This window comes from Drosophila subpulchrella, chromosome 3L, assembly GCF_014743375.2.
Source record: "Drosophila subpulchrella strain 33 F10 #4 breed RU33 chromosome 3L, RU_Dsub_v1.1 Primary Assembly, whole genome shotgun sequence".
NCBI classification, from domain to species: Eukaryota; Metazoa; Arthropoda; class Insecta; order Diptera; family Drosophilidae; genus Drosophila; species Drosophila subpulchrella.
In genome coordinates this window covers 13,411,595-13,429,466 of record NC_050612.1, presented here as the reverse complement: position 1 = coordinate 13,429,466, position 17,872 = coordinate 13,411,595, and the positions used below count along the sequence as shown (strand labels likewise).

General features: G+C 38.8%; 2 protein-coding genes across 2 annotated transcripts in view; one reads left to right on the top strand and one right to left on the bottom strand.

The window, feature by feature from the left end:
• The window catches only part of LOC119554573 (elongation factor-like GTPase 1), a 79,780-nt gene that overhangs the window by 48,141 nt on the left and 13,767 nt on the right, over nt 1-17,872 (top strand). The window lies entirely within an intron of this gene.
• On the bottom strand, nt 3,571-17,067 carry LOC119554578 (protein giant-lens). The gene is made up of 4 exons (XM_037865558.1): nt 16,202-17,067; nt 5,069-5,622; nt 4,739-4,910; nt 3,571-4,677 (listed from the first exon to the last, which is right to left on the bottom strand). Exons 1-4 carry the CDS (start codon nt 16,580-16,582, stop codon nt 4,465-4,467), a joined length of 1,320 nt encoding a protein of 439 aa, XP_037721486.1. The 5' UTR covers nt 16,583-17,067; the 3' UTR covers nt 3,571-4,464.

The following is a 17,872-nucleotide window of genomic DNA, read 5'->3' as shown; positions in this document are numbered from 1 at the left end:
TTGTTACTGTTATTGCTTTATTGTTGCAGTTTATTGCATTGTCTGAATTCGCCATTAAGTGCGGCATTTTTTTTTTGCATATCACAGATTTTCCTCGGCCAGCTTCCAAAAAATAAATCGATAAACTTTCACCCTGAGTGCCTGCCTGCCTGCTCCCATTAAAATGCCATTAAGATCTTTGGAAATTTGTCCAGTCGAAAATTCACATCCATTGGATATCAATATAGGCAATTGTTACGCTAATTGCATTGATTAATGTCTTATCGCATTTAAATTATCTCACAGATTTAAAGTGGAAATAGAAACAGAAATAAAAATAAAACTATGAACCCACGAAATTTCACTTTCTAAGCAACAGGTGAAATCTTCACCTGAGTGTTTCCTGTATGAAGAGGTAACACAAAAAAAATGCGGTGAAAATAGCCGCAAAAAGTACCTGCCGCGGTCTAAAGATATATATTAAGAATAATTATATTTGAGTGGGCTCTCTGCGCTTCTGTTTCACATTTCCCATTTCTCCCAGGCCAGAAATTGATAAGAGCCTAAGCCCATTCCAGGCTTAATGTTGCACAATTAAATTCATTGAGCTGCATAAGCACCTTCCACCAACAACGCATAATTATGCAGATGTTGGCCATTTAAGGGGCCGGTTGTTCCCACTTCCCCCATCTCACTGTTTTTTTTGGTCTTCCTCTTGGGGGAGATTGCATGTCAGCTCGGACCAACAAATCGCGTCTAATTAGTGAACCGCAAATGAAGAAATTTTTCGGACACGAAAGAAATTTCTTCGTGCACTGCGAAAATCAAGAATACCATCTAGGTATCTTCAAAAAGGTTATTATATTATAAATGTTTGAATTTTATATCCCTAAAAATGGTTAAATGTTGGGAAATATGTTACTTACTTAATTAGTATTTAAAATTATTATTATTCATGTTGGCAAGTTGAGAAAAGATAACCAAATACTTAACCCATTTTTTATTACCTCATTTTTTCCCAGTGCCTTACATAAGTCTTCCTTCAAGACATGCAACTTTGTTTTCGGGGTCTTGATATTTGTGGACAGTTCTTGGTATGGTTTTTGTTTTGCGACTAATTTGTTGTTGTTCATTTTAATGATGCGAAAGAAAGTTACGAGCACTGAAAGAGAAGCAGAAGCCCTGTTGGCATTTTCTAATGATGCATATAAATCTGGTATCCAATAACCCGAAACTCTGTAACCAATATCTATCTCCCTACGTCGCTTTTGGCATGCAAATTTCAGCCATCGGCTGTCCGGCCAATAATCAAAGCCAATCAATCAATATATGGTTGAGGTTCAGTATACCTCAGCTTTTTGGGGCGGGGATTGGTAGAGTCGAAGAGCCAGTCCATTATGATGGCTCATAAATATCGAAAATGCAGACACCTTAGCAGCTTTTTGCCTCCTTTGGCTGCCGAAAGATGAGTGGAAATAATTAGTTATCGACGGTCATCTGTGCAACAGTAGCAAAGTCACTCAACTCGGACCCGCTGCGTTTTGATGGGTGATGAAACTTTCGCCAAAATAATAATTACTCAGGAATTTCCATGATAGATGACTTCTGGAATCTGGTCGCGAAGACTGGAGATTCAATCGGTTTAATGCAGGATCCTCGGGTGATTAGAGAGGCGATGGATCAATAAATTGGATTTTATGTAAGGATTGTGATTTTGTCAGCTAAGATATCATAATATTAGTCATAACTTTTTGGCTTAAGATATTTACTACATAAAAGGCACCAATGATCCTCTACAATCCCCTATCATCTCAAGAACATTAATTTGCCAGAGCTGGGCACTTACTTTCTATTACCTCAGTTTCGACTTTTACTGAGCCAAAAACATCGGTTTCTGGGGACAAGAGTCCCATGTTGAAGTGAAAATTGCCGACCTCAGATCGAGATTGAGGACAAAACGCCGAGGAATGGGCGACAATGAGTTATTTCTGTGGCTAACTGCTGGCAATTTCGGTGTCTGTGTCTGTTCTGATGGCTAAAAGTGAGTGAATTTCATGGCCAGGCTAATGAAAAATGTACCGGGCTCCTTAAACTCTAATTAAAGTTTTTAAGAGTCTGTGTGTCTGTCGGTTAGTTGGTTGGGCTGTTCGTTCTTTATTCTCCGCTGGGTCTTGTTAAGGGGCTAATGCTATAAACTGTCTTCTAACTGTGCCCATTCTGTCTGTTTTCATGTGGCCACATATGTGCGGCTGCTGCTGAGAGGCTGCTGTTCCCATGATCTTTTTCATTTTTCTATGATCTTTGGCTAATTAGTTGGCACACTAAACGATTTTGAGGATCTTGTATGCTTAACATAAATCCGCTTTATGCATTCGCTGTAACCTTATAGCGTCGGTCGGGATGGGATATTTCTCCCATGCTCCGACTTCTTCCGGTAAGGCCCATAAAAAAAGTACTCATCTTTTTGTGAGCGTTTTTATGATATACTTGAGTTTTCGCACTGCATATTTTTACACTTCTTTCTTTCGGTGGAAAGGGTATTGTAATGTTTTTTATATGCAAAACATAATTCCTGATCAGCGTTGGTTGTTGCTTTGTTTTTATGGATTGGCAGTAATTGAATTTGTGGCAAGGCAGCGATGGCCGAGCACTCCAGCATCTTGAGGTATTTATTTAATTATATGACGGGTCTTGACTTCTTCTTCAGGCGCCGACAGCTGCTTTCTAATCAACATTGGTCCAATGATTTGCATTTTCAGCTGCTTAAGCTTCGGCTTTTGGCTTCAACTTTACGTTACTTTTGCTTTAGTTTTAATTGGTTTTGCTTGGGCAGAGTTTAGAGAGGAAGCACTTCTGCGGTTGAATAATTTTGATGGATGCATAAGCCATGTGGCAATTTGGTCAAGAATTAAGCCAGCAAATCCTGGGTTCTCTAATTGTCGGTTATTAGCTTGAAATGTAATTTTATGGCGTTATAATTGGTTTCATTCTTTTTGCGGATTGATGTGTTGGATGAGTATTTTCTGGAATAGTTCTATCACAGTTTGGGTATGTTTTAGATCTCTTAGGACACATTTGATCTCGATGTTAAATTGATATGATAACTCCATTTTATCTAGCAGCGTGTAATGACAAGACGTTGTATTTTGTAAAATATCATTTTCAAAGTCCCTAAATGGTTTAATTTTTTTGCTCTTAACAGATTTGCATTGTTTGATATATGTAGGTATGATATATTTTATTTTGAGTAGCAATGTAAATGTTTTATTATCATTATTTATTATCATTATTATGTTCGCCACATTTTCATTAAACATTTTTTTTCAAACTAAATATTTTTACATTCAATGTAAAAATCGCTTATAACTTAGCCGAAAAGTAGGCAATACATTTGAAAGCCACATTGTTCCCAAAAGTATGTGGACAAAACGCAATCAGAGAATGGCTAAATGTTTGTGGTAGTAAGTAACGATAAATTTTGCCTACTTTTAAGGGCTTTAAATTATTAAAATTTATGTTTAAGTACTGTAAACTCAGAATAAAACACATAGGTTAAGTTTTTTTTTCATAAATTAATATTTATTTTTGCCTTTTTACAAAATGTTTAAACCCAAAACATCGATCAATTTTGCTGCTCGTTTTTAGAAAAAAACAAAATCTTGTTGCTTAAATCGATGTACATATGCATAGTTAGAGGGAAGAGGAGGAGTCATGGTGGTTACTATACGTTTACATGAAGTGCGCAATTTCTAAATTAATTTCTAACTTCCTTGAAAACCCATTGCTGAGCCTGATTCCAAAGGAAATCGCTTTGAAGACGTCATAAAAAATTGCACTAAAATAGCTGCCAGAGTTGTCACAGTTTCGAACTGCCCTCGCTATGAATTATTCAATGATATATCCTTAGGTTAACTAACTGCACTCTATCTGCACATTTGGCACATCCTGCTCTTTGACCTTTGCTGCGTTGCTCTACGTAATTTCCGTTTAAATTATAACTGAAACTGTTTCTCATTTTTTTTAGTTATACATATATTAAAATATATACAATTTATGCGGGTTAGATTACGAGTATAGTTTGTTGCTATATTACATAATGGAAGGTATGCCCTCCTTCGTTGCAGGTTTTGCTTTTGTTTTCATAAATATTCATTACAAATTATTTGTATAACAAACTGCGCACATGTCGATGCTTAAAACTAATTAAATATTTATATCATACGTTTTATGACCAAAATTTGGTAGCAAAAGAAACAGGCTCCTTTTTTAAAACTTGAAAATGATTTGTGTGTGCGGATGTGCATTTTAAGTTCTAAGCTTGTATTTGTTCGTTTTTCCTCTTTCTCATTAGTTGGTAACTTGGCGAGACTCAATTGGCTCAGTCGATATCTATATAGTAGCTGCTCCACCGCTCAATCTATCCTCCTTTACAAAGTGTTTTTTTTATATCTGTTTGCTGTGTGGAATGGTTCCCAAGTGCTGCACTCAATCGTTGGCCATGCAGTAACCGGAATATGTCTGTATGTTATCCTCCAGAAAACTCTCGCCGGCTATCACTCCGGACTGCGTATGATGACTGGGACAGCGGTGACCTTTGGGGCACTGGCACAGGGAGTTGATGTTGACCTCGTCGAGGAACTCCTGGCGTTTACGCACTGTGAACAATTTGCACGGCTGCTTCCGCTGACAGCGAAGGCGCTGAAGAAAATAAAAGAAAAGTTCTAGCCAAATTTTAAAAGAAAATTCCTTATAAACTCACCGTCAGAGGAGAGCAGGCGAAGAGATATCTGTAGCCAGGACTGCCATTGCCGATGGGTTCCCTCTTGGTAAGATAGGTCACCGAATTCCGGGGACACCGACAGTGGACTATCTGCTCTGTCACATTTAACTCGGCTGCCGTTGTCAAGGTCCAAGTATAGTCACGGAAGTGTCTGCAAAGGAAGAAGGAAAGATATTTCATTTAGATAAAATATTTTTTTAATTTTCTTACATAAATATACCATTTTAATAAAGAACTCTGCAGAAATGAGAACTTTATGTAATATATTTTGAAATTTTAAAAATATAATTTAGATTTATTTAAACTTACTTGCAAACGGGTAACTTGTGAACCGGCTGGCACATTTTATAGTGCCTGGTCTTATCGGCAATGGTGTGACCATCTTCCACACCCAAACTGCTAGGACAGCCTCCAATGAAGTTAGTGGGTGACTCCTTTAATCCCCGATGACCCGAGTGCCTCATGTGAGCCGGACCCCTTGGAAATTCATTATCCTGCACCTCCGCATAGGGCAGGGCATCATTATAGTCCGGTGACTGATCCAGATGATCCAAATCATCCTCATAGACGGCGCCCAGTTTCTGCATTAGCTTCTTCATATGCAGACTTTCGAATTTCTTATCCTGGAATTCACCCAAAAGCATTCGCTTGTGCTGCATCATCTTCTCCCTTTCGAAGTAGTTCCTGTACTTCAGGGAATCCGCAGAACCCGACGAGTGACTGTGATGATGGATGATCACATTATTGGGCATACGATTCGATTCGGGACAGCGACACTGTCGCTCAATCCAGGGAGTTTCGTATAGATCGATCTTGGAGCAAACCGCATTCGGGGCGCAGATGGGCAGATCATCCTCAGAGTCCTTGAAAGAAGATAATAAAAATTGGTTAGTAAAATATATGGGCCTAGGAGTCGTAAAAATTTACTCGTATAGTTCATTTTAAAAGGCAAATAACCTCCTTAAATAAAGAATAGCTATGGGTGTATTCATTTCATCCGTAATCTTTGAGAAACCAATGAAATATAATACATTTTTAGAACTTGATTTTAAGCCATAAAAGCCTATTATTATCTCCTTCATGCTTCCATTGATTATTTGCCAAGTTACCATAAGATAAACAAACCATAAGGGTAAACTTCCTTAGCCCAAAATGTCCCGAATCCTTCAATAATAGCCGCTTGTGTCAACACAATCTTGGCAACTTGATTAACATAACTACAACGACTAAAGTCGGTCCAAACTCGGGGATAACTTTGGTGTGAGTTTGTTTGTTTGTTTGTATGTTCGCCAGCAAATACATTTCATTAATTGAATTCTCTAAACAGAGCGAGGAGAGACCCAAAAGTTGGGTTCTGTTGTTGTTTGCCCAAGTCGGGGCCAATAAAAACTAATGCATTGTGTTTGGGTCCTGGTCGTAACATAAAAACCAACAACTAGCAACTGATGGGTGCTTTTCGAGGATGCCACTCCAGAGGCTGATTCCCTTCTATCATTCGATTTTATTGTTAGTGATGCTTGACAGCAACATCCACAGCAAGAGCAACAAATACAACAGGTTTCTAATGAAATTATCGAAAGCAATCAATTTTTTAAGTGGAACTGTCGCGCACCTTGTGTTATTTTTTTTCCTGTGTGTTATCCCTTTTTTGTCGAGGGTTTTCGCCTTTTGTTTGGTTTCAATTTCATTTCTCTCTCTATCTCTTCACTTTTCTCTTGATTTTTATTCAAATTATTTTTTGGGTCTTCGGCTTGCACCTGCTGCTACCTGAGCTGTTTAGGGTCATTCCTTGAGGTCCTTTATTTTTTTTTTGAGGGTGAGCGCATACCGGAAGTCCGGAAGTGATTTAGTGCAACTGACGGAAGTAAATAAGCGAGTGCACACACGCGCAAAAGGGATTAGCCGTAGACGAAGCGGAAGTGAATCCGAAACAGGTTGCCTGACCTTTTACCTTTTTGCTCAATTGAACTGGAGTTCTATGACAATTCTCTCAGTTTTCTGTTTTCGCTGTTCTCTGTCTCATTCCCCTCCGGAAGTCGTCTGCCTGCCTTCCTTATTCACTTTATTAGTTTTATTTACTTCCTGATTTATTTTATTTTTTTCGCTTATAATGTCGCTTCCGGAACTTCCTTTTTGCCAGTTATTCTTCGAGATTCCCACGCATTTTTGACCCAGTTTCAGGCGTAGCACCTGCCGAAGTCCTTAACCCTTTTGACGAGCGAATTTGTCTTCACTTTGATTATTCATATTTCAAGTAGGAGCTTCGGGCATTGCTGAGATTCTTTTCCGTTTCGAAGGGGGAGCTATGAGACCATTGTCAATCCACCCCTGACAGGATACGCCAGAAGTGGAGTTTTATAGGGGGTCGCTGTCGAGTAAGCAGCGTGAGAAATTCTTTGAAATTCGAGCATGTTTATTGAGATTTCTTCCCCTTCAGTGTTTTTTCTCTACCGATTTTTTTTGTTTGATTCGTTGTTTTTCTTGTTGTGTCGGGAAATGGCACTTCAAAGACATCACCGTTATACGCATAAAATTTTACATATTGATAAGCAAATCACAGGGCAGGGGCAGCATATCAAAGAAGACATGCTTCATCGGCATTCCAAAGCCATCAGCTCATCTCTGCGAAGCTCACAATAGATGCACAGAGAAGAAATTCCAAGACTACATGGTGTATAATCTTAAAAAAAATTGCTATCAATTTTAGCATATTTTAGAGTAAAAATTATATTTTTTAAGATAAAGTTTTTTTATAAAGTTGTTAGTAAACTGACGATAGAAACTTGCGATAGAAAATATGTTAGAGTAAAAGAACTCATTTGAAATGAGCTTAAAACAGTACTGTTCAAAAATAGTTATACTCTTACGAAACATAATTTAAATAAGATATATTGGAGTAAACTCTGTAATTTCTTCCTGTGCATCACTAGAATCAACTTATAAACAACACGAAAGTTTTTGTGTTGGCGAAGAAGCTGGAAGAGTAGTAAAAGTTTTGCCGGGCCAACACAAAAAGCGAGGGAAAAAGCAAACACAAGAAGGGCGGCGAGAAGGGAGCGAAGGCAACCGGATTTCCGGTTTAACAGCTCCCCAAAGAAGGTGTGGTGGGGTAAGCAGAGGGGCTGGGGGGTCCAAGCTGCTGCCACACTTTATAATTTGCCCGATCTCCATCAGCAGCACGCGTGTACATACGTACCGCTCCCCGAGCAGTCAAACAATTAGCCTCATGTGTCAAAGTGCAGTGCCAACGGAAGTTGAGAACGCGCCAAAGACAATAAAAGCTGAGTTTTCCCCTTCTTTTACCCCCTTGGCTCCCATTTACCCCCTCCATCTTTCCAGCAGCTGGACACTGCAACGTGAGGCGGCAAGCATTGACAAGCTTTTGTGTGACTTTTGATTTCAATGAAAGCCGCCTGAAATGGGGAACCCTTCGCCCATACCATCTCTTTAATTGAATCAAATTAACCCCGCACACAACCTCCAGAAGGGGAAGATGGAATCGTTTGGGGGGGGGGGGACTTCCCCCAATGGAATTCTTGGAGCTACTTCTAGCCTCATTGCTGTCATGCCTCATGTGGCTGCCTGAATGCCGGGAATGCCACTCCACGCAACGGAAGTGAGGTGTCTACAATTGCACAAGGCAGTGGTGCCAATTTGGAGGGATTCCTATAGGGATTTTATAAAAATCACAAAGAAAAACATTCAGAAATTGGTTTTTTCAAGCTTTAAGTCGCCCTTTTTGTCAAAGATTTTGATTCTATCTTATTGAAAAATATTATTTTAGGGATTTTATTATAATAACTAAGTAATACATTCAGAAATTTGTCATAGATTTTGATTTTAACTTATTGAAAAATATTATATTAAGGATTTTATAACAATCACCACAATCACATTCAGAAATGGGTTTCTTTTCCAGTTTTAAGTCGCACTTTTTGTCATAGATTTTGATTTTAACTTATTGAAAAATATTATTTTTACGGGGCTTAGAGAACAAATTGAAACCATAAAATAAATACAAATATAAACAACAAATCAACAATTATAATTATTAAAATAAATAATAAGCTTTGTTAAATATTTAAGAAGTCAAGAAATATAATTCTGAAAGTCCCTTGTGGAAAAAATGTTCAAACCATTTAAATTTTTAAAATAGAAATATATAACCAATATTTTTATTTTGAAAAAAAAATCAAAGTGTGAAATTAATACCAAATCACTGAATCGCTGAAACTGAAGTAATACCTTTTAAAAAATAATGATGTCAAAGTAGTTCTAGTTGGGCCATTTGGTTTACCGTATTCAGTTTTCAAAATAAATTGCTAGCATTACCTTCTTAAGAACCTGACTATGACTTCTGCAAAATAGGGTCAAATAGCAACTGCACCTGCTCTGCTTTCTGCTTTTTTTTGTGCATTTTCGGCCCCATCTGGTGCTATCAATAACCAGACCCAACCAAAGGACAATCAATGACATAAATTTCCACACAACAAACGGAAGATGTCTGAGTTTTCCCGGTGCAGCGGCAACAGTTGGTTGAGTCTTTTTTTTACTACCCCCTCCCCGGCCCGTAATTCTTTCGTGGGTTTTGGTTCCCATGAGGGCGTTGACGCACACACGACGATCAACGTCCGGGCTGGAGATTTTTCCTATTTTCCGATTTTCCGATTTCCCAACCGTTAGACGAGACGGATGGATGGCAGCAGCCTGCCGCCTGCCACAAGTGTGTTTCCATCAGGTAGTCTCCGCTATATCCTATACCCCTAGACCCTCTGTTATCTTTTGTCTGTGCGTTAATGATTTTTCTATACATTTCCTTTTCACATTGTTTTTCCCCAACCCCTAACCCATCCCACACTCTGATTTTGGGTTATTCTTCTCGTTTTTTTTTTTGGGCTAGAGAATTATGCAATCTGGCGTCGTCATGTGGCCGGAGTAAGCGGAAGTATGCCGGCTCAGCCTCAGTTTTGATCCCAGGCCGAGGGTTTCTGGTGGTTAAGTCTGGGCCATCGGATATATATGGCCGCAAGTCGGTGTGTTTACACGAAAATTCAATTAAAATTGTTAGAAACGGAAGTGGTAGATGGAGCCGAAGAAGCGGAAGTAACACGGAAGTTGTTAGGTCACTATCTGTCTTCCGATTCCAAGTCCAAGTCGGAGGCCCAGGGAATTCCAGTGAAAACTCTCAGGCTCAGAGAACTCTGGGCGAGATTCAGCCCAAACCGGAAGTAGGGAAGATTTGTGTACAGCCAAGATGAATTTATATTTATGTATATAATATTATTACTTTGCATAGGCAAAGTCGAGGAAACGCCAGGGGCACGCAGACTGACCGTGCCACTTTTGCTTGGTTTTTTCAGTCGTTTTTTTTCACTGGATTGCCTTAACGGAAGCATGCCCCAACCGCAAACAAGTAGAGAAAAAACATTTTCATTCATAAAACCAGCAGAAATTCCAAAAGGAAGCGGGCAAAAGCCAACAGACAACAGCAGAAAAATTATAAGAATGTCAGCTAAAGATGGGAGTTGCAGAAGTTCAGATACCCTAAGTTATTGTGTTTTAGATAAACATTTTATTAACATTTATTAAAAATATACAATTATTGACAGTAAATTAAAAAAGACCTTTTAAACATCTTTCCACCAAAATAAGATACATTTTTTAAAGAACATCTTTACAAATATCTATTTCTTTGATCTCCATGAAATGTAAGCTTTTTATAAGGTCTTTATAAATTATTTGTCTTAAACTGAAAGCAACTACATGACATTATCTGAGATAAAATAGTATTATATTATTTCTTGTTAGTTATAATTTTCTTATCAAAGCTTATTGCTTAACTGAAATACTCCTCCAGCTCGTCAAGGATTGTTAAGGGTATAGCTGGGAAACTGGTTTCTCTGGGGGCAGCCAATTGCAGCTGAGGCAGCAACAAACAACATCAGCAACTTCCCCTTTTTGTTGCTGCTTGATTTTTGCGTAGCTTGTTGATCGTCACAATTAATGAACGTCTACGCACACGGACATCCACTAACCACATCCACATCCTCATCCCCATCCTCATCCCGAACCCCAACTCCACATGCCCAGTACCCAACCACAATCAGACTCAGCTGCTGATGTTGCTGCTGTTGCTGCCACAACGGAACGGAAAAAAGTAATTCATTCATTCATTCATTCAGCAACAACGTGGCATAGTTGTTTGTGGCTTTTTGCTGCGGCTTTCTGGCCATTGTAATTGTTGCCTTGGCCAAAAAGAAATAAGACAACCGCAAAATGTTGCCGACTATATGGCGGGCTATAAACATGTTGCTGCTGTTGCCGTTGCTGTTGCTGTTGCAGTTGCTGTTGCTGCTGCTACTTGTGATGTTGCTGCTGTGCTGTGGTCTCCTTTTACGCGCTTGCCGCCAAATAAATAAATCTTGACTACAATGCCGATGGCTTGTTGATGTTGCTGCTGGGTTTGCTCGGTGTTGCTGCGGGGATTTTTATGAATGAATGAATGAATGGCCAGCTAGCTAAATGAAAAGTTGCCCGGCATTTAGTGAAAACAGGCTTTGCCTGTTCGTTTTTTTTTACACATACATTTTTGCTGGCAAAAACAAAACCTCTCTAGTAAAACACTCGAAATGGTTTTTCGCCTGTTTTGTGTGATAATTACGAGCAACTCGCTGTGCCACGCCCCATTGGCTCGCTGCCGCCCCTTTTTGTAGTACCCATAATACCCATACCCATTCCAAATTGTTGTTTACTCGCCGTCTGCGTGCGTTTTTATGAATGAAAACCAGCAACAAACGAAGACGAGCCATTCGTCGTTGTTGGCCTTTGCTTATTTATAGTTAATTTATTTTTTTTTGCCCCGCCATCGTTTTACTTTTTTCCCTCTTCTTCGCTGTTTTGATATTATTGTAAACAAATTGCGCCTTTGGGCACGTAATTAGCACACTTACACGATCGGAAAAAGCCCCAGAGTCTGGGAAATTGGAACGTGTCCATCAATAACTGTAACAAGGTCTCTATTTCTATCTATCTATCGCTTCTTGGCCAACAAAAGCGGAAGTGTTCGAAGCCACATTTCCGTCTTGGCCAGCAACAGAGAAATGTTTTCGAAAAAAAAGTGGCACAAAGCTGAGACATTTCGAACAATAGGGGCAGCCAAATGAATGATTTTATAAGGCAACAATATCAAGAGAGAGTATATACAAGTAGATACAGATATAGAGATCTGGACATAATAGATACATTTGCTTGACCTTATGGCTGACAAATAAATAATTGCGATGATAATTATTTTCACCGAAAATCCAGTGACCTTCTACTAATTCTCTTTTGAGGTGATTTGGATTATTTTTAAGTGAATGCAATATATATTATCTTTTTCAAAACAGATACATATTCAATAATTACCCAACGAAGTTGTATAATCTTGAAATCTTTATAACCCTTAGAGTATTTAAAGCTTCGACTATGACTTTAGTAAGCCTTTTTTGTTAATTCATATAAGATATATAAATATATATATATATTGTATCTATAAAGTTGACTTGGCGCGCGCGCCAGCAACAAAGTATATATTGTAGAAGAAGCAGAAGTCGAGGGAAAAAAGTGGGCAAACTAGTTTTTTGGTATCCGAGCATCCGTTGGCTCAGGTTGTTGTTGTCGGGGCATTTTTCTCAATGGAGCTCTCCGAGATTGTAGACTTGGGCATTTTTTTAGGTGAATAATTGCGGTATGCTGGTTGTTTTTGTGTTTTTTTTATGCAAATATTTTTATATACGCGCCTATCTGCGTCTGCGGCATCCAGACACACTTAACCGATATACATATCCATTGTTTTTGTTGTTGTCGTCGCTGTCTACTCTCTTTCAATAATATTTGTTTGTCTTTTTTATGATTATTATTTTTTAGTTTTTGCCTCTGAATCGCATTGAATAATTTCTATATTTAGCATAACAAAAATTCCATCGTGGTGAAAAAAAAACATAGACTGAAATTATGAAAACATGATATGCGAAATCAAGGGAAGCGCGGTTCGATTCATTATGGGATTAAAGTTTTGTTTTCAAATTGTTGTGATGTAAATCATTTTAAAAAGGAGGTCTTCATGACTTATAGGTTGATTTTGTTAGTACAAGTTTTTCATTTGTATTTGAAAAGCTTAATTTCAGTTCCCGTAATTTTAGTCATCAACCAATTAAGGAATGTCATATCTATGATCTATTAATTCTATAGAACTAGACCGATTCTGTAGCAGATCAGTGATTGATCAATTAAGGGGCTCCGTGTTGATACATTTTTTTCTAAATTAACGATAGTTCCCAACGTAGAAATTCATTCACAAGAATTTCTCATCAAGAAAACCTGACAAAGTTCACTAGAAAACGGATGCTCGATTCCATTGATGATTTCTGTGAAAAAAGAACTCATGAGCATAAATTTACCAAAAGCAGATCAACGATTCATAAAACTTGTTTGAAGATGGTTAAATTAAAACTGTCAAACATATCGGATGTATGGATTAGCATAAAAGTGCCATTAATTACCAGTAGAGGTGTGGCCGACAGCACAAAAAAAATGGTTCGCTTTATAGAAACAAATGTATGTATTTCCATTAGTATTTATTGCATGTTTTGGCATTAAGCATACGCACAGTTGGCGCGTTTGTTTCATGTTTGGATTGTGGTCTATAAAGCATTTTCACACCTGGCTACAACACCAGAATTTATGTGTAGCTTGGTCAAATGGCCAAAATTGGAATCTATGCTTGATTTGTTTATGCGTTCCTCAGTCAATTGGAATTTGTGGCAGACTCTTTTGATATTCCATTTCCATTTACCATTCCCCCATACCTCCTATTTATCCAACTCTTTTTTGCTTTTGGCCATGCCACGCGCACACACATCGACTTGTTTAGGCCAAATATGCGTGGCTGATCTGTTTGTATATGGCCAACAAATTGCCCGATCTCTGTTGTTGTTGTGGTGCTTGCTTGTTGGCCATATCCATTCATACATTTGGACGGTCTGTCGCTTTGGCATTCATTCATTCATAGATTGACTTGCCCAGCCAAGCGAGAAGTTGAAGTCGCTGACGTAGCATTCGCTGGCTGCTCTGCTCATCCAGCGTTTACGTTTTCATTCATTCACACACACATGTGCAGTGAGAGAAAATTATGCACACAAGTTGGACATTCATTTTGAATGCTTTTTTTTTAGTACAAATTGAAGTTCCCTATGTCATTTAATAAATTATAAGGATAGTATATGTATATAGTAAATATACCTTCAAATGAAGTTAAATATCTCAGAAAATATCACCGAAACCCTTCAATTTAGTAGTTTTAAAACTTGTTTTTACGATTGAAAAATATATCATTACATAGCTTGTTTTTGTTAATGTAATAATCTTGCAAGTTTTGCATTTTTCACAGTGTACCAACTCACACATGCACCACCTCATCACCCCTCTCACTCGCCAGCATTTCACCCATTATACCACACCATACCATACCGTACCACCATCATTATGACCATCATCATCGACTTCTCGTAGTCGTCGTGGTCGTATTTCATTCATGAATTTTCTTTCATTCAGGTCTTCCCCCATCTCCCATCTCCCTCCCCCCTGCTCTGGCCATCTCTTTCTCTCTTCCCCTTCTCAGTCGTTGTTGTTGAAAACGTTTTTAAATACCGGAACTGAATGTTTAGCGCTTTTAAGCATGGGAACTTTTTGTTTTCTTCTATCAACTTTCCTCACCCTCCCCAGCCTCCCAGCGCCTTCTTCCTCCCTCCCTCTCTTTCCCACCCTGTGTCCCTGTCTCTTTCTTACCCTCTATATTTCTCTCTTTCTGGCTGCTCATTCACTGCCTTTTGTGGATCTATTCCGTTGTGTTCTATTCTCCAATAAGGCGTTTTTATTGCAAGTTTCCAAACAACAGGAATTCTCTACTCAATTTTTTTTGGGTTTTTGTCTATTTTAGGTGTTGTGTTAGGATGTTGTTTTGTTATGCTTTTTTGAATGCGCTCCACATTTTTTGCAGACAATCGAATTTCAAAATTTATAAGGTTTTATATCTATTTATAGGTTGTACTGTATTTTAAGGACTTTTAATAGTTCGTTTTCAACTTTATATTCTCTTAAAGATTTTAAACATATCTTCTGAATTGTTATGGAAAGTTTCATATTCCTTTAAAGTAAAATCTCTTTCTTAAAGTATTTAACAGTTTATTCCTAAAAGCTGACATGATGTTGATCTTTCCTAAGGGTATTTCTATTTCGAACTTTTTTTTTTTGCTGCCCAGCCCCATTGCATAGTTGTTTATATAGTCAATATTTTGCTTTTGATTGCTGTTGATATTTCACGCCTCGGCCTCGTAGCAACATCAGGCAAGAATTCGATTTCAGGGCGTGTTTTGTCATATGACATTTGACATAATAGATATCCGATACATGATATATGGCAGACACCCATTCCCATTCCCATTCTCGGTTCCAGTCCCGTCTCTTTCTCAACGGATACTTGATTTATGGCCAGATCGGGAGTGGGAACAATGGAACCGACTTGACCTATGATCTGAATTCGCATTGTAATGGATTTAAGGGGAAAGATAACGCCAAGAAGTTTTCGGTGGACCGTTGGCTTAGTCATGAATAAGTCAGCCAGCATTGAACTCTTGACCCGGCCGGCTAATTGGTTTTGGTATCGCTCATATCGTTCGGTTATAGCAATTGCGACTTTAATTGATCAAATGCGACAGATCAGTTGAGTTGAGCTCTCGGCTGCAAACAACTTTCATTTTTCATCTAGAGCGAGTGTGTTGCCGCTGCAATTAAATGTGCCATATGCGTGTGCTGATATATGGATAGTGGTTTTGTGGGTGTCAAGTGTAATGGCTATAGGGCGGCTGCTAAATATAGCCAGAGTTTCTTGAGCAAAAAGAAAAATAAAATATAATAATCAAAACAACAAACTAAGACTCGGACCCAGCCCAAAAAAGTTGCATTGCAAAACCTGCTGTACAGATAGAGAAAATCATATAAGAGATTGCTGAAATATAAAAACCAATTGATTGATTTCGATTAACCATATAGGTTTATCAGTTTCTCCATTATAAAATAAGGTAGCGCTAAGTGCTCGAAGATGGGATGAAAACCCTAATGATAGTATCTAATCAAGCGATATTATTTTCTGTGTAGATGCTGCTGCTTTTGATATTGCTGGCGTGGGCATTTTACAAATGGCAACCAGTTGAACAGGTGTCTGCTGACGATGTTGCCTGCATTATGCAACCTGCCATTGCCAGTTGTTGGTGTTTATTTTGTACCTATTTTTTTTTGTTTTTGTGTTGCCCCGATCAATGCAAACATGTTGCACGAGCCACACTTTGTAATTAGCCAATGCTAATCAATTTAATTTTAGGTTTCTTGGCTTTAGTTACTCACCCCCACTTGGTAAAGGATGCGCAGATCCCGTTCGGCGATGTGCTTGCTGTTGCTGCTGCGATGTTGCTGCTGTTTCTGCAACATTTGTCGCGCATGTCGCCGCGATTCGGCGAGGTCCTTTTCCTCGGTCGCCGTGGAAATGCTCACCACGGTCAGTTGCTCGGCAGCAGGCTTCACTGTACTACTAGAGGCTGTTGCCGCTGCGGTAATATCTTTGGCATCGTAGACGGTATACTCCAGACTCTTGTGCTTGTCCGCCGTGGATGTTGTCGGCGTGATCTCGAACACCTCCAGCGGCAGTCGCGTGCCGCCGACAGCAACAGCAACGGCGGTCAGCAGCAACAGCAACATGCACGGCAGCAACATCAATGTCGCAGGCATGATTTATGGCTCTGGATCTGTATATGATCTTTGCTGGATCTCGCTCTGGATTTCGGAATCTCCTCCTGAGATTTGCTTCTCTGTTGTTGTTGTTGTATTTTCTTTGCGGTTGTAATTGACACTCAATGAATTTTGTAATTGAATTCGAATCAAATCAATGTTCTCGCTCTATCTCGCTCGCTCGCCCAGAACCCATGGCTTACATGCCACACAAACACACTTGCAGAAACGAACTCTAGAAATCAGGTTTCAAATCGTACGATCGATTGATTTGTGGCGAATGTCACTCGAAAATTATTGAATATTTTTAGGGCCCACTGCAGTTAATGGGTAGTTTCTGTTTGCTGTTAAGTAACTTTACACCCGCGACGTCGCTGACTCGTCTTTCGCTCCTGGATCGTATACTCTGTGGCACCGCTGATCTTTCGTCTCGTATCGCTTGCGCTACCCTCGCTATAAGGTTGTTCGCTCGACCAACTCACTTTTCGAACTGATCAAACAGAAAATCCAAAAACGAACGGCGACGGCGAACGAGAGCCGCTGGAGAAGCCGGCAGAGAAGTCCGCTGCTCGCGTCGCTGCCGGTGCGTGCGTGTCGTTACACTGAGAGAAAATTCCAGATTTATACAATATGATCTTCTCAAAAAGATATTGGGAATACTTACACATCTAGAAAGTCTATTACTTCAAAAAATAATTTTGTTTTAAATTTTAAAAAGGAGTGTTGTTAGACTTATAAAAAATTCCAGATCTATATAATATATCGCTTCTAAAAAGCTATTTAGAGAGGTTAATACTCCAGGTACTTAATGCTAACATATCTAGAAGTTCTATTACTTTAAAAAATTTTGTTTTTTTAATTTTAGGAAGGGATAGTGAAGTTAACTTTTTTCCGAAACTCCACTTTAATATGCAAGGTCGAGATTTCAGTTTTATTTGGCAACGACAAATTTCTGTTCTCTTAAGAAAGCATTTCGTAATTATGTGATGTTATTACAGTTATTATAGATATTACAATTGTATAGAATAAGTTACAGAAATTTCTTAAGGTTAAAAGTATGATATGAAAAAGGGAAAGGATTCTTACAGCATGAACAAATTTTGAAGCATACTTATATGCTTTTTAATAAGAATTGAAAAAAGTTTTATTAATCAAGATAAAACATGATCGGTTTTGTTCTCGGTGCACGAGCGGCAGCGACAGAGCGTCGGAGAGCTCGAAAGAGAGCGCGTCGTGGGCTGGATATGAATGAATGAACATGTTGTTGCTGCTTTTTCCGCTGGTGGTTGC